General features: G+C 44.6%; 1 protein-coding gene across 1 annotated transcript in view; it reads left to right on the forward strand.

The window, feature by feature from the left end:
- The window catches only part of TTLL8 (tubulin tyrosine ligase like 8), a 57,483-nt gene that overhangs the window by 17,113 nt on the left and 17,559 nt on the right, over positions 1-22,811 (forward strand). The window contains exons 6-10 of the mRNA XM_084616949.1: positions 4,138-4,205; positions 5,554-5,682; positions 11,308-11,422; positions 17,047-17,169; positions 20,215-20,395. Of these exons, the coding sequence (XP_084473075.1) occupies positions 4,138-4,205; positions 5,554-5,682; positions 11,308-11,422; positions 17,047-17,169; positions 20,215-20,395 (616 nt within the window). The remainder of the gene's footprint in view (positions 1-4,137; positions 4,206-5,553; positions 5,683-11,307; positions 11,423-17,046; positions 17,170-20,214; positions 20,396-22,811) is intronic.

Below are 22,811 nucleotides of genomic sequence, written 5' to 3' on the forward strand. Positions count from 1 at the left end.
GCATAGGAAGAAATTCCTATAAAAATAGACTCTAAAAAGTGAGAACTTTGGGATCTGATTCTGCATACCAACTTCCAGGAGCATCAGATGAGCATCTGACAAGGCTCTGCTCCCTCCTCATGTCCAGGCCACCTGGCCAGTGACTTGGCATGAGCAACTCTAAGGCTGGTAACTATGATAACAACCTTGCAGAACCTGTGTGTGTGTATGAATGAATGAATGTGTGAATAAATATGAGATTGAATGGAATGTTATAGCTGTAACTAATTGCTTACTATGATTCTTTCTGTATTCACAATAAATGTGGTATTTTGCCTTTTTCCCTTTAATAAGATCCTGCTGGTTTTTAATTTATTGGTATAACAAATCATCCATAGAAGTGAGTTCTTGATGGCAAATCCCACTCCATGCTCTTGTGTTTCTTCAGCGTTTTTCGCCTGCCAGAAAAATGTGTAGTCTTTTTTCCCCTTAGAGATCCGCTTGATGGGAGCCATGTTTCTTGGAGGGATGCGATATCCACATTGTCGTTTCAGTTTGTCATTGATCGCAGCAGTTTTACATGCATCGTTGATTTGTTGAAGGTCCTCAGATAATCCAGTTGTCATGGTGCAAACGTTCTAGCACCCTATCTTTAAGGATGTTTTCTTTCTTTTTCTTGATTTGCCTGGTGCGTTGGTTACAGTCCACTTGTCAAGTTATAAAAGTCTAAGCTCCCAGCACCCATTGAAGGCAGACTGTGGCAGGACAACACCCTGTTGTCTGGGTGCTGCTCAGTTTTATGGTGGGCGGTTGTTATCCAGTGAGATACAATGATCTCTCCCACCATCGGAGACAGCCCCTGGCGCTCAACTCTACGCTAGTCAAGTAAGAGCTTAGAACCGGTGACTACTGCCTCCCATGTTGTGTCGACACTTGAGGTGAAGCTGGAATATTTCTCCAAGGCACAAGCCTGGGCAGATGATATGGAGGCCCTGAGTTGCCCATGCATCAGGACCCCCCTCTCGGCGTCACTGGTAAAATCCAGAGGAGAGGCAGAACCAATACATCTTGTACCTGATCCACTGCAGGAGTTGCCGGAAAGATACTAAAATATTAGTACCTGACAGTTTAGGGCCTCCACTCCTGATTTTCTGTCTGAGTTTGCTCTCCTAGCCTTACATTCTCCTGAATTCACCCACAAGGCAGTAGGGCTTTTCTGTCAGGGGTTGCTTCCTTAGCCTTATGCCCTCCTACAAGGCAGTGGGTTTGATGAGCCTCAGGTAGTACCATCTACTCTCATTACTGTAGCAGGCATAGCCTGACCTGACATCATTAATCATATTATCATAGAATATCAGGGTTGGAAGGGACCTCAGGAGATCATCTAGTCTAACCCCCTGCATCTGTAGCACCTTTCTTCCAACAAACATAAAGCTATTTACAAATAATAATATACTAAGCCTCAACACTGCTGGAGGCAGGTGAGCATAATTATTCCCATTATACAGTTGGGGAAACTGAGTCACATAGCAGTTAAGTGACTTCACAAGGTGATAGGAACATAGAAATTATTGGACTAGATCAGGCCAGAGGTCTATTTAGCAAGTTATGCTGTCTGTAACAGTTTTCGTATCAGCTGCTTCAGAGGTAGGTATAAAATACTTCCTAATGGACAGTTAGGTTATAGTATGTCTAGGGGGGAAGTTCATATATAAACCCAAGCAGTTAGTAATGGTAAATAGTAAGATAGCAAGTCAGTGATAGAGCCAGGAACAGAACCCAGGAATCTGTCTTTTGCTCTGGCCAACAGATAGTACTTTCTCTACATTAATATCTCAAGTAGGCCAATCGCAAACAACCAGTGAAGAGGCATGATTCCTGGCACAGAATATTATAAGTGGCACCAGTAATAGCACCAATAATTAAGGCTGCCCTTCACTTCCCATTATAAGGCCCTGTTTTCAGTATGTAACTTTTCAAAACTTTAATTGCTTAGGCTGAAATTTTCCATGCCAGGTGTCTGCCTCAGGCTGCATTTTTGGAGGAGAGTTTCAGCTAAAATGATTAGGCCATTTCTGAGAACAAGGTTGGGGAAACAATGGTTTTGTCCATCTTAAAAACATTCTGGTGACCTTTTCTTTGAGAGGGTCTAGCATCCCTATGGTTTGGGACAGAGACTTGAAATTTGGCAAGGTGGTGGCCTTTGTATCAGGGATGTGCCTTGGGCTGTCCCTATGAAAATCTGCCCATATCTGGCCAAGTTCCAACCCTTTGAAAAATTGCAGTTCTGACATGCTCAGGAGAGACTTCTTAGAGATGATGGGGAGCCTGGGAGTAGTTGGTCAAGGAGACTGAGACCTGCGAGGAACAGTGGCGGGGGTAGGGTAGACAGATCCGATAGGGAGCTGTCATGAATGGGGAGAATTGGAACTGGCTGGGCAAAGAAGCTTGAACAAGGAGCCACAGGAAGGGGGAGACTGAGATTGTATGAAGAACCCAGGGAGGAAAATTGGCACTGGGAGCCAGTGGGTTGTGTAGTGAATGAGTCTGTTGTCTGTAGGGCCCCTACCTCATTTTTTGTAGAAGTTGGAAGCTGTCTAATAAATGAGGCAGGAAACTGCAGAAGAAATAGGATGGTCTCATGGTAAAGTCAATTTGAGGGTGCACTGGAGAACTGGATTCTATTCTTGCCTCAACCACAGAGTTCCCATGTGATGCTGAGCAAGTCACCTACACCCGACTTTTCACAGATGGTCACTAATTGTGTGTTCCTCATTTCTGAGTGCCCAACTTGATACACTGGTGTCGAACTTGCAAAGAAGTGCTGAGCACTCGGCTGTGGCTGAAGTCAGCGGGAGCTGTGCTATATAATGCTAAACACTCTGAAAAATCAGGTCTTAGGTGTCTGAAATTAGGCACCCAAAGTTAGTGGATACTTGTGACTTTAATTTCTCTGTGCCTCAGTTCCCTATTGCTAAAATTGGAATAAATGGCCACACTTGTGACGGCCTTACACTCAACTTGATGGCATTTTTGTGTCTGTCTGTCTGAAATGTGATAATTTGTGAATGCCACTTCCAATCCCAAAATTGCAGGGAGTGTTCTAGGCATCAGTGAACAGAAACCTATTGATTTTGAGGAAAGTTAGAAAATGGAAAGAGGGAAAATGGGGGACACCTGGAGACCCTGCTATCTGGTTAGCACAACCACAGCTTCAAGCAGCTCTGCAGTTGTCTGGAGATAGAACAACTGGTTGATGGCTCCCATTAAAGTCTTACAGTGTATCTGGAGGGGGGACGCTGGTATGGGTGGAGGGGACAATGTGGAACACTCAGAACCCATATCAGGGAGGAGATTGCAGGGAGAGGCAGGGAGTCCCTGACATAGAGGGAGATAGAAGAGTGGTACACAGGGAGCTTGTGGGGTGGAATGGAGGAATGCAAGAGCCCTAGCATGTGTAATAAATTCCACCCACAAAAGTTAGAAAGTGTGCAAGTGCAATCCTCTAGGAATACCTGCTCATCTCACAGGAGTGTTGTGAAAATAAAGTAATGTTTGTGAAGCAGTCAGATGCTATAGCGATGAGTACTGTAGAAAAGCCCACAAGGAAATCGATAATTCTGGCTTCAGAGCAGGATTTGAGTAGCATGCAGTACAGATAGCATGGAGTCACTTAACAATGAGGATAAAACAAAATATTGTATAGCTGCTCAGTTTGTGAGCACCATCTAACCTGGTTCTCTGGAAAAAATAGTATGTTATCATGTAATTAAAGACTGCATCGTAATGCATATGCACAATGGGCAGAATTAGGGTTGCATGGGCAGCCTTAATGCTGGCATTTCCTAACTTTTTAGTGTTTGATTTTGCAAACTTAATGTTCTTTTTACATGGTTTTGTTTGTAATATTCATATTTATTAAAGAAAAATTAATTTATGGTTGCTAATGTTCTCAGCCTACAGGTCGTGGGAGATCAAATAAATGTAGAGCATCTTTTATAGGGCACATAGCTCCTCTCACAAAATCTATCTGGGACTGGGGGCTCTTGTCTACTGCTAGCACTCTGTAGATGTAACTCCCTATTGCTCAAAACTTCTGTGGGCTTTAAAACAATATATTTATCTATGTTGTATTATTGTTACATGATTTTTTTAAAGGCAAAAGAAGTGTCTTGTGTGAAGAAGTTTCTGGCCTTGACAGTTCAGATGACATTCATGATGTAATGGTAGGATTACATATGTACTTATTGTTTTTCCTGAAGTATATTTTAAAAAATATGTGTAAGATAAGTTTTGAATTTTTTGTCTCATTTAATTCACTTCCTTTTACTGTCCAGCCACAGTGGGCCAATTTCTGCCTGGATTCAATGGAGTTACGCAAGGCAAAAATTTGCCTGCTGGATAGCGGAAGGAAATGCCAGCTAAAGTGCATCTACAGTAGGAAGAATTTGGCCCAGTAACAGCATGGGATGTATTTTTGGTCTAGCAGATTGGTATGCAGTACCCATCAAATGTATATGCAGCCCCTACTGAAGTAATTTGTATTTTACTGTACATTAAACTAACTGTGCACTGGCCAGTCTATTACTTGATTACCAAATCTGTGGTCTTGCCATTCAGGGAAGTTGCTTGACTGATTTATTAGTTAATCATTTAGTTAATCATTTGCATTTACAAACCACACACACCAACAACTTATTGCATGTACTTAATCCAGTAGCATACCGAGTGAAGCCACTGGCAGTCGTTCCTTTGATTGAAGTAGGAAGATGGCCCCATGTGGCTTACGAAAGAATCTTATACTTGTCAGGGTATTATTTGCCATCTAGTTTAATCACTTATAACTCACTGATATTGTACAACCAACATTTCATTAAGTTTATCCTAGTCCAGAAGAGAGCACATATATGATAGGTTATGTGGCCATTACTACCTACTCATACCAAAGCTTCACCAAGTTATTTTGGCCATCTATTGTGTTGCACTTTCACTGATCATATAGTTCTGGAAGACAAGGATGACTGTCTCTACAGCAGCTCACATATGTCTCTGAGTGAATGGATGCTCAAGATATTAGTGATGCTACCCCGTGAACAAATGAGCAGTCTAGAAAATCACCCCATGAGCCAGTCAGTCACCTGATTAAAAAATGGGGCTTGAGCAGATGACACGAGAGCCTCCAATGCAACTGTCATTTTTACTATTTTCTTTGGGACCGGGAGTTTCTCAAAAATATATACATATGTCCTGGAGCCTTAACATTCCACTGGTCCTGCAGGCAGAAGAGCATACGTGCGTACGCACATCAACAAGCCCTTATTTGTTATTCAGAGGAATTCACTTTGGAAATGCTCTAAGGAGCAGATAGAATTAAAAGGCTCTGTGACTGTACATGTTCTCCCAACTAAGTTATCCCAGCTATGCCAGTGCACAGCTTCCTGTGCCCACAAAGTGAAGTCGTGGGTATAACTTTGATATACTGCAGAAAATGAGCAGTTGGTATTGGATATATTAATAAAACTTTCCTTGATCTTAAATCTGTGGAATCATAATACAGGGTCTTTTTTGTGCCAGTCTAGGTTGGTAAGAAATGAAGAGACATCCTTTTTTTGGACTATAAAAAAGGATGCAATTAATTACCATAACCTACATTGTGATCAGATGCTGAATCATTATGCAAAAACTGGCTCCTTTACAACTAAAGTAAGTAGATAGTTAAAATCACTTGGCCTTTGGTGCTGTTCCCACATGGGGAACATTATTGGTATTAGGTTTCATGAACAGATTATACAAGGTGAAGGGTTAGTGAGTGTTAGTGGGTTTTTTAAATTTATTTCCATATTAATGTGACCAACAGTAACTGATATAAGAAGTCAAAGCTAAAGACTTCACATATATGGGAGCAAATTCATCCCAGGTTATTCAGGAGGATGAATTTGTTTTTCTATTGTTATGTAACCAGAGGGGCATGGTGGATTTTTTTTTGAAATTCTAAAGGAACAATATCCATGTTCTCAGCTCTAAATGTGTGAGTCCCCAACTTGGCAATCAGATCCACATGTGTAGACCCTTGCACACATGTGAAGCCCTGTTGATTTCATTGGTGTTCTATGTGGCATACAAGACTCTGTCTGTGTGGATCCTACTGTAGAGCCCGAGTGAGCTGTATGGTTTGTGTGCTTGCTAAGTATATTGAATGATTGATTTTTTGGTGGTGGTGGTGGGGAAGGGTTGAGGGAAAGCTAGTTATTAGCTACTATTTATTATTTGTTTTTGTGATCTTATGTCAAAAGCACCTAGGGCTTTTAAGATAGGTGTGGTACCGTTTTGTTATATTAATATTTTTAGCATCTAAATAGATTGTTGTGCTATAATTAATATAATTCTCAACCTGTTTAAATTAGTGAATTAAACCCCAATGAAAGGCTTTGCTGTTCTTTTTCGAGTGCTTCCTCATGTCTATTCCATGCTAGGGGGGTGTGCGCCACACGCACAGTTGCTGGAGATTTTCCCCTTGGTGGTATCCATTGGGCCAGCTCTAGCGCCCTCTGGTGTTCCACACATGCATCAGTATAAGGGGTGCCGCTGGCCCTGCGCCCTCTCAGTTCCTTCTGTGACAGTTGCTGGAATGACCCTTCTTGCTGTAGCAAGGCTTCTTTCCCTGTGGTTTGGACTTTCTCTGTCCATATTTTGTATAGTTATTGTAGTTAGTATATATAGCTCTTAGATAGAGTTAGAATGGTGTTAGTAGTTGACTCTGTCGTTGAGGGACTTTTTGCCCCAGGGGCTTGGCATGCCCCAGTCCCTGGGCTTCAAGCCGTGTGCCCCATGAGGCAAGCCGATGCCAGTGAGAGACCTGCACTCTAGCTATCTAATGTGTCTGGGCAAGTCTGCCGTTAAAGAGAAGTGCCAGATCTGCAGGGACTTCAGACCTCACACGAGAAAGGATAGGGATATTCGGCTGAAGGCCATTCTCATGCAGAAGAGGGACAAGCGGGAGTGCCTAGCATAGTCAGACCCATATTGGGCCACTCATCCTCCCTGAGCCTCTGACTGCGCCACTGACTCTGCCTCGATAGCTGGGTCCGATACAGGACCCACCACTGACTCCCCAGAGCAGCCATGGGGTCAGGTGTCTGCTGGCCCCTTTGAACCCAGGAGGCTTTCCAGGTGGCAAAGGACCTTCTGTCCCTTCCGATCCCACTGATCCCTCAACTCCCCTCGTCAGCCAAGGCAACTGGGAACAGAAGGGAGCAAGGTGCGGTGAGCTCCACCATGGCACTGACCACTGCAGCACCATCCAGGGGCAAGCCCTCCATGGTCCCGATGCAGCGGTCCCCAGTTCCCTGGTATTGCAGAAGCAGGTACTGCACTGCCATGATCTTCAGGGGAAGATTCCTCTTCAGAGTCAGAAGTGGAATCCTTTGCTCCACCCAAAACCTACCGGTACCCAGCCTACACACCAGACTACTGTACCAGCCCTTCTGCCAGTGCCTGGCCACCAGAGTCCTTGGGGGTTTCCCCTGCCACCTGGCCCCCCCTTACCATTGTTCATACTCAATGGTGTCAGAAAGGTGAGCTATCGTCTCTTCCCATCCAGCACCAGACCCTAATTCTGGTACTGACCTCAGTGCCGATGTCCAGGAAATGGCCCCAAAGGACATGGTGGAAGTAGAGGAGGAGGGAGCACCTCCTCTGGCTCAGGCCTCCTCATCATCATCCCCGGACAAGGCGGTTGCAGGCCCTAGTAACCCACTCCCTCAGGATGACTTCAGGGCCCACCAAGAGCTTCTGAAAAGGTGAACTGCGAACTTGGGCTTGGAAGTTGAGGAGCTTAAGGAGTCAGGACACAGCTGCAGCCTAATCGACATCCTGGCTGCAGCTCCTCCCTTCAGAGTGGCCTTGCCTATTAACAAAGTGGTGATGGGCCTCATCAGAACACTGTAGTAGACTCCTTCTCTGCCTCCCCCCACATAAAAAAGGGCAGAGAAGAAATACTATGTCCCAGCCAGTGGATTTGAGTAGTTTTACTCACACCCCTATTGCTGGGGTCCCTGGTAGTGTTGGCGACGAATGAGTGGGACAGAAAGGGACAGTCGAATGCTATCCCAAAAATAAAAAGGCCAGGAGACAGGACATAAGGTTTGTGGACATAAAGTTTGTGGTTTGTGGACATAAGGTTTATTTGATGGGCAGTCTCCAGTTACGTATCTCCAACTAGCAGGTCCTGCTGGGGAGATACGATTTTAATCTGTGGGACTCATTGTCCAAATTTAAGAATTCCCTGCCGCCGTAGTCAAGACAGGAATTCATGGCCATCTTAGAGGAGGGCAAGACTGTGGCCAGGACCTCCCTCCAGCTGACTCTGAATGCAGCCGACTCAGCAGCCAGGACTATGGCATCGGCAGTCACCATGAGGCGCTGTTCGTGGCTCCATTCCTCTGGCCTCCATCACGAAGTTCAGCAATCCATCCAGGACTCCCCCTTGGAGGACACCTCCCTGTTCTCAGAACAGATGAACTCGAAGCTGCAGGGGCTCAAGGGCCACTCTTTGTTTCTTGGGCCTTTACACGGTTCCAGCTTTCAAGAAGCACTTTAGGCCTCAGCAGCCACCCCCCCTCCCGCCTCCAGGTTCGTGGTGCCTTCCAGGCAGGAGCCCTACAAAAGAAAAGAGAAGGGTTTTATGCAACGCCAACCCCCGCCTCCTACTTCAGCTTCCCAGTCAGGCTCTCATAGATATCCTGGAAGGGCCTGGCAGGCTTTTGAAGGTCTGTCCAAGGGCAATATACCAGTCTCGACACCAGATCCATCCCCCCCCCCCCTTTGTTTTTGGACCGCCTGTCGCCTTTCAGCCCAGCGTAGTTATATATAACATCGGACCATTGGGTACTGAGTACAGTAACAATTGCTTACACCCTCCAATTTTCATTCACCCCTCCCTCCACCCCTCCACCCCTGTCCCTCTTCAGGGACCCTTCTCATGAGCAGTTTCTTGTCCAGGAGGTGCAAGCCCTCCTACGTGTGAGGCCATAGAGGAAGTTCTTCGAGACTTGAGAGAGAAGGGGTTTTATTCACGATATTTCTTAATCCTGAAGGCCAAGGGCAGTCTACGGCCCATCCTGGACCTGCGTCGTCTCAACAAATATCTCAAGAAACTTAGGTTCCACCTGCCCTCCCTGGCCTCCATCATTCCCTCCTGGGATCCAGGAGACTGGTATGCCGCCCTCGACTTAAAGAATGCTTACTTCCAAATCTCTGTCTTCCATGGGAACAGAAGATTTCTCAGGTTTGTAGTGGGTCAACGCTTCTACCAATTCACCACTCTTCCCTTTGGCCTGTTGGCTGCCTCACGGGTCATCACGAAGTGCATGGTGGTGGTAGCGGCCTTCCTCAGGCATCAAAGCATACAAGTCTACCCATACCTCGATGACTGGCTGATCAAAGGTCAGTTGCAGGCTTAGGTGCAACCCAGCATCAGTACAGTCTGAGCCACCTTCCAGGTGCTGGGTCTGTTGATAAACAAGCAGAAGTCAACCCTTGTTCTGGTTCAGAGAATAGAATTTATCGGGGCAGTGCTTGAATTGACCCAGGCCAAAGCCTCCCTACCAGAAGCCCGATTCCGAGCTATGTTGGACCTGATTTCCAAGGTCATGATCCACCCAATAATGACTGCTTGGGTCTGCCTTAAACTATTGTGACACATGGTGGCATGTACCTACGTGGTGCAGTTCGCAAGGCTACACCTCAAACCCCTCCAGATGTGGCTGGCGTCAGTCTACTTCCCAAGCAGACACCATCTGGACTCAATACTCACGATTCTGCCTCTGGTCCTCACTTGGCTGACCTGGTGGAGAGACCCAGGATCTGTAATTGAAGGGATACCCTTTGCTGACCCTGAACCATTGATAACCCTAGTCTCGGATGCATCAGACCTGGGGTGGGGAGCCCACCACAGCAATCTCAGGACCCAGGACCTCTGGTCCCAGGAAGAACTCTCCCTGCATATAAATGTCAGGGAACTCAGGGCAGTACGCTTGGCTTGCCAGGTGTTCCTTCCCCAGATCTTAAGCAAAGTGGTGCAGGTCCTGATGGACAACACTGCATCAACATTTTACATCAACAAGCAGGGAGGGGCTCAGTCTTCAGCCCTGTGCCAGGAGGCCCTCCAGCTATGGGACTTGGGCATGAAACACGCCATTCACCTTGAGGTGTCACATCTCCCGGGAGCCTGAAACACACTGGTGGATTGCCTCAGCAGATCCTTTTCCTCTCGCCACAAGTGGTTTCTTCACCCGGAGGTCATCAGTGTCATCTTCCAGAGGTGGGGGCCTCCCCAGAGGGACCTGTTCACCACCAGACAAAACAGGAAATACCATCAGTTCTGTTTGCTGCACAGGCACAGCATGGGCTCCCTCTCCGTTGCCTTCCAACTCTTGTGGGCAGACCACCTACTGTACACCTTCCCACCCGTTCTCTTGGGTCACAGTTGCACTACCCAGCAAAGAGCTGTTCATGTGGCAATAGTAGGGGAAGAAAGAGGAGGATAGATAGGGAGAGGTAGATTTTGAGGGGTTAGCTATAGTTTTTAAAGTTCTAACTGGCTTGGGACTTGGTTACTTGAGAAACAGCTTCCCACCCTGTACCATACTGCTACACTTCCAACCAGCAAAGGTGCTAGAGCTTTGAGCTCCCTTTTTTTCTTTAAGGATAGGTGGGGGGCCAGATGTTCTCCATAAAGGAGCCTCAGCTCTCAAACTTGCCTCCTTAATTTATCAGAGCTCAGATCTGTTGACCTTCCTGTCAGGCAGGAAAGCTTGCTTTTTCATCCAGGCATTTAGGCTCCAGTTCAGCAAGATACTTAAATACATGCTTAAGTCCACCTCCGTTAAGGAAAGCAGTTAAGTATGTGCTTAAATTTTAAGCAGATGCTTAAATACCATTAAAGTATTGGACATAAGTGCTTGTTTAACATTACCCAAGCGCTTAAGTGCTTTCCTGATTAGGAATGGTTTGCTGGGCCTCAAGGTGGGGTTCATTTGAGGGAGAAGAGTATTTATTATTAGGATCAGGAGGGCATGGTGGGGATAGCTATGTATCTGTAATGGAGTGAGCAACCTATTATTTGTTATGTTGAAGAATGATGTGTGGTTGCAAATGTTAACTGCAATGCAGGATGAGCACCTGTTAATGGAATTACATCCCTTTATAAACAGAAGGAATAAATACACAATTTTCAATAGAGGACAACACTGTGCTATCTGTCCTCTCTATCAGTGTATCAGAGAAAATGCCAAACCATCATCTGATCTCTTCCTTATTCTTTTTAAGATTGGACTTTGTTTGAATCTGAGAAATTTGCCATGGTATGTTCCAGCAAATCCAAATACCTTTTTCCCCCGCTGCTATGGTATTTGCATGGATGATGAGAAACATGATTTTATAGGTAAGTCATTTGAGTAGCTTCCATGTTCAGTCTCAGGCATTTCTCTATACTGATAACTTGATCTTGAAAGCAAGGGTCTAAGCAGTGTGGCCTGCATCCAGCAAACCACTTAAGTACACGCTACAGTACTTTAAACATGTCAGGAGTCCAACTGAAGTCGATAGGACAACTCACATGCTTCAAGTTAAAACTTGTGCTTGTGTTTTGCTGGATCAGAGCTAGAGTATTCAGTACCTGGCAGTACTAAGTCCAAACAGAGCCAAATTCTGCCTGCAGATTACTCCCACTCAGGTCCCAAAGAGCCTCACAGCTTGTCTGAGCGAAACATCCTTGCTGAGTAGTTTTAGTTCATACATATTTTCAAATTAAGGGCTAGTGTCATGCACTAACTGGCCCATGTGGACCCTGCTGGCACGTTCCTTAGTGTATATTAATGGTGGTACTGTTTGAGAAAGGACCACACTAAATGCAGACTAGGGAACTTTTAGTGCACTTCAGCAGTGTCCACACAGGCGAGTTAGTGTACGGCACCCTATTGTGCACTAGAATTTACACTCTTGGAGTGCAAACTAAAGCACAGTATAGACAAGCCTTTAGTTTGAAAATATGTATGAACTAAAACTACTCTGCTCCCAGTTACACTGGTGTAAATGCAGAATAGCCGCATTATTCGATAATAGGAGGAACGCAAGGATTTTTACCCTAAGGTAGATAATTTATTACCTGAATCTTTCAGAAACCTGAAGTAGATCAATTAATCATTCTTCTGTCAGGTTTTCGCAATTAAGACATAATTTTCATAGCTGAGGAGTTCTGCCTGAAAGCAATTTTTAAACCTTCCTGCTGCATGAAAGAAGAGGATTAATGAAATAATTTCTTTGTTGCTTTTTAAATTGAGCTTCTGTTAATGAAATTCAAACTAAATTCACCTAAATCTAATACTGCTAGAATTTTTTTTTAAAGTGTTTTAGAGATGTGTGGGTTGGTGTCAGGTCTAGTTTATGAGCTGTTTGTTTGAAAACAGGAAAATATCTATTGTTTTGTGAAGGTTCATCATTCTTTCTTCACTCCACTGAAAATTGTATGTTGCATGACTGCAATACAAATTGAAAACAAAGTGTCTACAAATTTTCAAGGCATCAGAAACACCCTGCAGTCGTTATAAACGGCTCTTGAAAGCCAAATATTTCAAGCATTATAAATAAGTGATATAACAAAAATTGTATTTTCGTTTAATGCTATGAAGTAAATTTAAAGTGGTGGTATATTACAGAGTGATCTAAAAGGGATCTCAATACTTGACTATAACTATGGAATGTACAGGGCAGCTGGGAGGAGGTGGAAGGATTTAAAGGTGACTCTTGTGCTCCCCACTTCGTGATGCCAGTCAAGGGCCTGGCCTGAAGGCTGCTTTATTATATTTGCTACCAATTGCCCAAAGTGACTGGTAAAACAGTTGGTGTTCATGAAATCCTTGGCCATAGCCAACCACAACTATATACCACCAGAGGATTCCTGAAAACTGGGGTGATCTGAGGGCAGATATTTTGGATCGAAATCGGCTTTGCATTGGTGGTACAGTATAAAGTGGTCACAGTGCATGGAAGAATCTGAGTAAGGATGTGCATATGACCAGTGATGAGCTGCCAAAATCTGAAGAACCGGTTCCTTCACTCGCTCCGGGTTTTCGGTGGCACTGAAGGACCCACCGCCAAAGACCTGGAGCGAGTGAAGGACCCACTGCCGAAGACCCGGAGCGCCACCAGTGAGTAAAAATTAAAAAGGGATTCTCAGCCAGGGGAGCCTCCCCAGCCGGGAGCTCAGGCGGGCCGGACAGGATGCTCTTGTGGGCCAGATGCGGCCCGCGGGCCGGAGTTTGCCCACCCCTTTAACAACTGGTTCTAAGACGGCTTCAAAATTTAACAACCAGTTCGCTCGAATTTTTACAGAATTTTACAGAAAATAATTTTGGTGTGGAGTAATGAGTCCTTTCATTGAATGTATTACTTCAAAGGCAAAGTTCCTGCTCTGTTAATTTTTAATGCCAAGCCTCTTAAAATAGATGACATTATACAATACACCGTAGAAAGAACAGTAAATGTATGTATTTGAGCATATATTTTGTATATGCAAATGTGTAAAACCACAAATTATCAAGAACATTTTTATAGTGAGTTTTCAGACTTTCAGGATGCATTTTAAAATTTGATGGCAATATTCTACCATCTTTTAATGAGCTATTTCAGATGGATGAAAGGTGGTTGATACTGTGATGGGCAAACTTCATAAGATTCTGATGTGTGGTTAAGTTCAGTTCAGATAAAATCCACAAAATCTAGGTGTTAGTGTAAATTTATCTGAACTTTCTAAGCCCTGCCCACACAAACCACATTCTTCAGTACACACACAGCCTCCTGACCACTACTGGTCCTGGCTTTCTTTTGCCTCGTTATAGGTTGTCTTTGTAGAAGAGGTCTGACAATCTTCTACTCCGTCTTCTCTTTACATGGCAAACAGGCAGTAGACTACTTTCAGGTTTATTAAGGGGATTAGCAAGTCTCATTATTTCTCTTTGAAGGGAGTGCAACTTGGTTCTTTCACCCCTATAGGGTATTCTGGGACAATGCAGCTATTTTGTTGTTCCCTGGGATTTCATTGGGGTCAGTCAGATGTCCCGCTGGATCCTCTGTTTGAGGGCTGACCACGTTGCTTGCTACCCCCTCAAATTCCTGGTGCTGACAATCTTCTGTGGGCTGGCAGCTTGACAAAACCCATCCTACTTTTCTTAAGTATTACCCAGAAATATTTTGCTGGTCACATGCTGCTGTCCCTTTCAACTCTATAGTGCTGTGTGAGGGGGACACTTTATAGTCCAATAAATGACAGAATGAGGATTTCTAAATAGCACATTGTATGCTGTGGATGCAGCTGTGATGGGTTCCCCCCGGGGTGCCACCTGGAACTGGGGTACCACTGGGGCTTCTGACCCACAAGCCTGGGCTCCCTCTCACACTGTACTGTTGTGACAACCTGCAAAGCCCTCCAGCCTGCACTTTCACTAGCATTCACACAGGTAGGGACACACCCAGCTGAAGTTACACAGAGGCTCTCAAACTACCAGCTTCCCAGCCTAGGACCTCAGAGCAGTACTGTCCTGCCTTGGTCAAATCTGGCCAGTATATGCATTTAAATCCCACTTAGCCTCTCCCTCAATGTGAGGAGAACAATGCCCACTTATGGTAACCAAGCAGAGATTTTCTCCAACCACTCCAGTCAAAGAAACATAAAATAAATGTATTCACTACAAAAGATAGATTTTAAGTGATAGCAAACAGATCGAAGCAGATTATCTAGCAAATAAACAAAAACGCAACCTAAGCTTGATATACTAGACAGACTGGATATGAATAGCAGATTTTCACCCAAACTGATGGTACAGGCAGACTTGTAGATCTTTAGGCACAAGCTGCATTAGCTGTACAGCTTGGATTTCTCAGGTCTTCATACATAGACTTGAAATCCCTTTAGCCTGGGTGCAGCACTTCCCACAGTTCAGTCTTTGTTCCTCAGGTGTTTCCAGGAGTCTTCTTGTGTTGGGAGTGAAGCACTACAGATGATGTATCCCTGCCTTATATAGCTTTAACATATGGCGGGAATCCTTTGTTTCAAAACTTGGTTCCCAGACTGGTTTGTGGAGAAATACTGACATCCCAAGATGGAGTCCAGAATCGTGTGACCTGGTCATATGTCCTTGTAGAGTCCTAGCAGCCATTACTTACAGCCTGTCTGTAGTGTCCTCAGGAAGGCTCACCAGGTGGGGGATAAGCTTCTCCTAAGGCCTGTTGTTTTTCCTAATGGCTTATTGTCCTGAATAGGCCCTTCCCAACCAGCTATCTAGACTGAAAGCATCTTGTCTAGTGGGTGTTACCAGGTGTAACTACCTTTGAAGTACAGATACATAGTCAGTATTTATAACTTTAGATACAAAAATGATACATGTACATAAATAGGATAATCATATTAAGCAAATCATAATTTTTCCAATGACACCTCACATGACTTATCTTGCATAAAATACATCATACTTATGCTATAATCATATCAAATAATATCGTTATGAAGAATATGGGGTGAAGTGTCGCACCAGCATCAATATTCTTTCACAACATCCATATCTCAGATAAATGTGCTGGAATCGCAGAATTGTAGGACTGGAAGTGACCTCAAGAGGTCATCTAGCCCAGTCCCCTGCACTCATGGCAAGACTAAGTCTTATCTAAACCATCCTTGACAGGTGTTTGTCTAACCTGCTCTTAAAAATCTCCAGTGGTGGAGATTCCACAACCTCCCTAGGCAATTTATTCCAGTGCTTAACCACCCTGACAGGAAGCTTTTCCTAATGTCCAACCTAAACTGCCTTTGTTGCTATTTAAATCCATTGCTTTTTCTCCTATCCTCAGAGGTAAACAAGAACAATTTTTCTGCTCACTTAACATCGTCCTGATTAACGTTGTTTCGTTGTTACATTGCTGATCAATTAGAGAACATGCTCATTTAAAGTTGTGCAATGCTCCCTTATAACGTTGTATGGCAGCCGCCTGCTTTGTCCACTGCTTGCAGAAAGAGCAGTCCGTTGGAGTAGCTGGTGGGGGCTTGGAACCAGGGTGGGCTGGCAGCCCCCCATCCACTTCCTTAAGTTCCCTCTGCGGCAGTTGCCCAGCAGGCTATCAATTGCCAGGCAGTTCAGCTGTCCCTCCCGCCACTGCTGTGTGCTGCTCCTGCCCTTTGCCTTGGAGATGCTCCCGGGAGCCTCCTGCTTGCTGTGCAGGGAGGGGGGAAAGAAGGGTGCTAATGTCAGGGTGTCCCCCTCCCCCCGCTCCTTTACCCCATCTCCACAGAGCAGAGGGAGGACACGACAGGGCTCAGGACTGAGGGAGCTTGCTGGCAGCAGCTGCTGTCTCAACATGCTGATCTACTTAAAAAGGCAGTGTACTTAGAGTGGGGTCAATGTACTTAAAGGGGCAATGTGTGTCTCTTTCTCTCTCTCTTACACAGCGTGTGTCTCTGTCTCTCTCTGCCATGCTGTCTCCCCTCCCTACATTCATGCTGCCTTGTAGAGCGTGAGGCTACATTAACAACAATGTGTTAACCCTTGAGGGCTCAGCCCATTGCTAGTTCATCATTTAGCAGTAAGTCATTCCCTGGGAAATATCCCACCCTCTGACTTCAGAACCAAGCTTCAGAATCATCATTGCTGTGTACAGTATTAAATTGTTTGTTTAAAACTTATACTGTGTGTGTGTGTATGCATATATAAAGTATAGTATTTTATCTGGCAAAAAAAATTTCCCTGGAACCTAACCCTGCCTATTTACATTAATTCTTATGCGGAAATTGGATTCGCTTAACATAATTTCACTTAAAATAGCATTTTTCAGGAACATAACTACAACGTTAAGCAAGGAGTTACTGTACTAGGCTTTCTAGTTTTTATAAAAGACTGATGTGTGGAGTGGAAAATAGTATTTTTGCTTATGAAAACCACATTCCTTTAACAGGTTTATCCCTTTGTGGGCATTCTGTTTCGTGGAACAGAATCTAAAATAATATGTTATTTGTTTTAGAGGACTTCAGGAATACAGCAGCATGTAGCATACTCAAATGGGTCATCAGTCTTAATGCCTGTGATAAAAAAACACAGAAGTCTAAAGGAAAAGATAATAAAGAAGATGTAGGCCAAAAGAAAGGTATTTCTTAAATATCAGTGTTAATATTACAAAATTATTGGTGTGGAAAAAGGACTCAGGAATCTCTTGTTCATCTTTAATTAATCTGTATATTTTTAGAGGATAAATATTAGCATTTTACTTCAATAACTACAGTGGTCACCATTTAAAAAGTCAATATTTATCAACAGTTATCCCAATGGTATCTGAGAGACCATATTTATTTCTGATACCTGTAGATCTGCGATGGATAGGATCTGTTAAACGACAGTTTTAAAAGGCCTTGTTCTCTACTGGAATCAAGCCATACATTAAAACTTTATGCATCTGAGAGTGCAGGAAAATTTTATTTTTGTCTAATGCTTCTGTGTGTCCCTCAAAAGTAGCTTATAAATTCCCCTTCAATTTTTACAAATATCTAAATCTCCTCCAAAGCTTATGCACTGAAAATAGGTTGTAATTAAGCAAAGTTATTAACAAGGTTTTGTGCGGATAGTTCTGGGGCTCGATCCTGCTCTATCTGATGTCAGTGGGAGGTTTTTGTCATTGACTTGAGTGAGTTAGCTCAGGTGTGGTGGCTGGGCTTTTAGGGTTGAATAGACATGCAACTATGGAGTTATGCATCTAACCAGATATGCATGGTTAATAGATCTGCCCATGGAACTTTCATAAAGGCAGCAGAGCCTGCTGCAAGGTGGCTGTGTGCTTTGGGGGAAGTTAAACATTTGGGAGCATTTTGGGAAAGGCCAGGAATTAAATGCCATACAAAGATTTCCACAATGGTGAGGCTGGAGCTGAAAAGTCAGGCCATCCCAGGTATGAGTGGGTAGACACTGGCCTGGGTTGCTCCTTAGTGCTGGTCAGTGCCCCAGAGGCTAAGTTCGGGGAACTGCAAAAAATACATACTGAAGGAAGAAAGAATGTTAATCTATGGGAAAGCAAATAAAGGTGTGGAAAGCTAAAGTGCTGTTTATCTAATAAAAGTGTAAGGAGGAAGTACAGACAGAAGAAAAATATGAGAAAACCAGACACAGTCCCAACCCTGTCACATTAAATACACACAGACGGCGTGGGACCTAGTCATGGAGCTAAACATCCATGTCATCCTGTTCATATTGCAAGGCTTCTGCCTTACACTGGAAATGGAAAAGAGGATTGACAGCTGTAAATGCTGTGTCTTCCACCTGTGGAGTTGAAAATATGAATACACAGTAAGTTGCACATCTGATACACTCCACTAATAGTCATTGACCCAGGGAGGGGGAATCAGCAGTAGCAGATGGGAGAGATACATTTGTAAGTTGCTAGCAATATAACAGTGCAATAGGGTACATCCTCATGCACATGTAGCTCATAAGAGTGATATCAAGTTGCCCTATCTCATGGGTAGCCTTCTTGCATGATTACTCCTGGGGGAATTCTGTGCCACTGCGTGTGCGCAGAATTCATGACCCCCACAGATTTCTTTGCTTCCCTGCAGAAAAATGACTTTCTGACAGGGAAGTAAAGGGAAGCTTCAAGAGAAGTCATGCACCATTCCATAACTGCGCTCGTACATCGTTTCAGGTACCCGGAGCAGCTGACTGAGAGGTTGGGCTGGGGATACCTCAGCAGTGGCTCGTACCCTGAGCGAGGATCAGCTGCTAGTCCTGGCTGGACTGGAGGCAGGAGAGGACGGGACTTCCTCTTCTCCTGCAGGGAGTGGCTGAGGCTGTGTCAGATCCACCCCCAGAAACCTCCCCCAGCTGCAGGAAGCTCAGCATCCTCCCCTGCTTCTTGCCCCCATCGCTCCTTAGCTGTGGAGGGAGGGGTCACTGTACGGGAGCTGCTCCCCCATCCGCCCAACCCCCATGCATCTGGACCTCCCATACTCAGACACCCCTGCCAAGTCTCATCCTGTACACCCAGAACCCCCCTCGCCCTCCATACCCAAACCCTACCCAATTGAACCTCAACCCCTGAATCTGGAGCCCCCTGCACACAGATCCCCTGCCTCTGGATCCTCATCCCTGAACTCAGCCCAACCTCCTGCTGAGCTCCCTGCACTCAAACCCCCACCCTGACGAACCCCACCCCTTGCACCACCCTGAGCCCCTACATTCAGACCCCCACGCCACTGACCCCCAATTAGCTGCACCCAGACTCCCACCCCACCAAGCCTCCTTACCCCAGTGCCCAGACCCCACCACTGAACCCCAACCACTTTCACCTAGCAGCCCCTGCAGAGTCCCATTGCCTCTGCACCTGGACCCCCCTTCCCCAGTGAGCCTCTGTGCCTCCAGATCCCCCCACACCTAGACTGAACTGCCTGCACCCAGATTGTCCCACACAGAATCCTCTCATCCCACACCTGGATCCCCCCACAGTAAGCCCCTCCACACTTGGATCCTGCCTGGTTGAGCCTGCCTGTCCCACACCAGGTGTGCCTCGCGCAGAGGGGCAGGGCCTCAGGGTGTTTATGGGGCAGGCCCAGGCCTTGTGCTATGTCAGGATCGGGTGCAGCCTGACCACTGAGTCTGTGTCCCCAGGGTGGGGAGGCTGCAGGGTGATCTCCCACCTTTGTGCAGCCAGTGGCCTGTGCTCCCCACTGCCATGTTAGAGCCTCTGCATTTATTTATTGACAAATAAAACTTGCAGAATTTTGCAGAATTTTAAAATACTGTGCACAAAATTTTTAATTTTTTGGTGCAGAATGCCCTCAGGAGTAACCATGATGGACTAGACTAGAGCACCACTGTCTCTTTTTGGCAGGGGTCCTGTCACCCTCACACTGGGCTTTTAGTCCTGCTTTAAGTGGCAGTCCCAATGTAACTTCAACTAGGGAGTCATTTGCAAACACATTCTGAATGTATTCATTTTTCCTTTCTCATTTTATTTCTGTCGTACAAAACAATAAAAACTCTCAAACTGAAAAAAGAAATCTATTGCAGCCAGAAGAAAGCCATCGAATGTGAGAGGTTCCCCATACTTTGGGGAAGACTTGCTTCTCTAATTGTACATATGTTCCAGAAATGTACTTACCTCACTGACATGTCCTAAATCACGTGCTTTTTTTAACTCCTGTAGATTCTGATGAAAAGGAAATCAAGCAACTTCCTGGAAAACTAATAGACATGGCTTGCCAGGTGTGTGAAACCTACCTTGGGCAGATGGAACACGAGGACATTGACACAGCAATGGACGCGTCTGCAATTCTTAGTGAGGAGGAATGGAAAGACTTAATTGAACAGTACTACTGTCTCATTCAGTAAGATTTCACAACTCCAATTAACTGTTTTGAATTAAAGTCCTGATTAAGGGTTAGGTTATAATTCCCTTACTCACAATGAATAGTACTTTACCCCACAAATAGCCCTATTGTAAAGGGTGTAAGATAATCTTCATTGTGAGTAAATGTATCACATTTTGGCCCTAAATGTAAATTCAGATTAGAAATAAACCCGTAATTCCAATAAGAAATACTGTAATCGTAGAATCATAGAAGATGAGGAGAGGAGGTCATCCAGGATGGAGGAGATCTCAGGAGATCATCCAGTCCAACCCCCAATATGTTGTCAAGTATCAGAGGGGTAGCCGTGTTAGTCTGTATCCACAAAAACAATGGGGAGTCTGGTGGCATCTTAAAAACTAACAGTTTTGTTTGGGCATAAGCTTTTGTGGGTAAAAAACCCACTTCTTCAGATGCAAGGAGTGAAAAGTACAGATACAGGCATAAATATACTGGCACATGAAGAGAAGGGAGTTACCTTACAAGCGGAGAACCAGTGCTGACAAGGCCAATTCAGTCAGGGTGGATGTGGTCCCCTTCCAAGAACTGATGAGGAGGAGTCAATACCAAATTGGAAAATTGCTTTTGTAATGAGCCAGCCACTCATCTCATTGGCAAAGAGTGCCAATTACTGGGAGTGGGCCACATCCACCCTGACTGAATTGGCCTTCTTATCACTGGTTCTCCACTTGAAAGTAACTCTTCATGTGCTAGTATATCTATGCCTGTATTTGTAATTTTCACTCCATTCATCTGAAGAAGTGGGTTTTTACCCATGAAAGCTTATGCCCAAATAAATCTGTTAGTCTTTAAGGTGCCACTGGACTCCTCGTTGTTTTCGTAATATGTTGCACATCTATAGCTCTAGAAGCCTACTTTCGCCAGCTCCGACTCAAGGAATATATTCAACACACCACTGAACAGCGCACTGATCCTACCAACATTACAAGAAGAATAATTCTGCGTGGACTCCTCCTGATGGTCGAAATGACAGACTGGACTTCTACATAGAGTGCTTCCGCAGACGTGCACAGGGTGAAATTGTATACAAACAGCATCACTTGCCCCATAACCTCAGCCGTACAGAACTTAATGCCATCCACAGCCTCAAAAATAACTCTGACATTATAATTAAAGGGCCTGACGAAGGAGGTGCTGTAGTCATCATAAAATCTGTTAGTCTTTAAGATGCCACCGGACTCCTTGTTGTTTTTGTGGATACAGACTAACACGGCTACCCCTCTGATATATAGCTCTATTCATCAAAGGAACTCAAAGCACGATACAAATATATAGGGTCAGATCCTCAGCTGGTGTAAATCAGTGTATACTGATTTTAATGAAGTTACTAAACTTACCACATGGAAGGTCTACCATAGCACACGGCTTAGCAGTGCACAGCTGTACTACAAAACAGTTCAAGATGGAAGGACAGGACACTGTTTACATTTGAAACTACAGAGAGTACTTATGTAGGCAATATGGAATTATCTGAGGTACACTCTGGCCAGGACAGTTGGGTTTTAACATGCGTATTCTTACAAAAAGTGAATAAGAAAAAGAGTACTTTTGGCACCTTAGAGACTAACCAATTTATTTGAGCATAAGCTTTCGTGAGCTACAGCTCACTTCATCGGATGCATTCAGTGGAAAATACAGTGAGGAGATTTATATACACACAGAACATGAAAAATAGGTGTTTATCATGCACACTATCCTTGCAACAAAGCCCGTTGCCAACTGTGTCCACATATCTATTCAGGGGACACCATCATAGGGCCTAATCACATCAGCCACACTATCAGAGGCTCGTTCACCTACACATCTACCAAAGTGATATATGCCATCATGTACATTGGTACTCTGCCATGTACATTGGTCAAACTGGACAGTCTCTACATAAAAGACTAAATGGACACAAATCAGATGTCAAGAATTATAGCATTCATAAACCAGTCGGAGAACACTTCAATCTCTCTGGTCACTCGATTTCTGACCTAAAAGTGGCAATTCTTCCACAAAAAGACTTCAGAAACAGACTCCAACGAGAGACTGCTGAATTGGAATTAATTTGCAAATTGGATACAATTAACTTAGGCTTGAATAGAGTCTGGGAGTGGTTGAGTCATTACACTAAGTAAAACTATTTCCCCTTGTTTATTCTCCCCCCCGCCCTTCCTCAGACGTTCTTGTTAATTGCTGGAAATGGCCCACCTTGATTATCACTACAAAGGGTTTTCTCCCCCCCACCCCCATTCTCCTGCTGGTAATAGCTTATCTTAAGTGATCACTCTCCTTACAGTGTGCATGATAAACACCCATTTTTTCACGTTCTTTGTGTATTTAAATCTCCTCACTGTATTTTCCACTGAATGCATCTGATGAAGTGAGCTGT

Source organism: Lepidochelys olivacea, assembly GCF_965140295.1.
Source record: "Lepidochelys olivacea isolate rLepOli2 genome assembly, chromosome: 1".
Taxonomy (NCBI): Eukaryota; Metazoa; Chordata; order Testudines; family Cheloniidae; genus Lepidochelys; species Lepidochelys olivacea.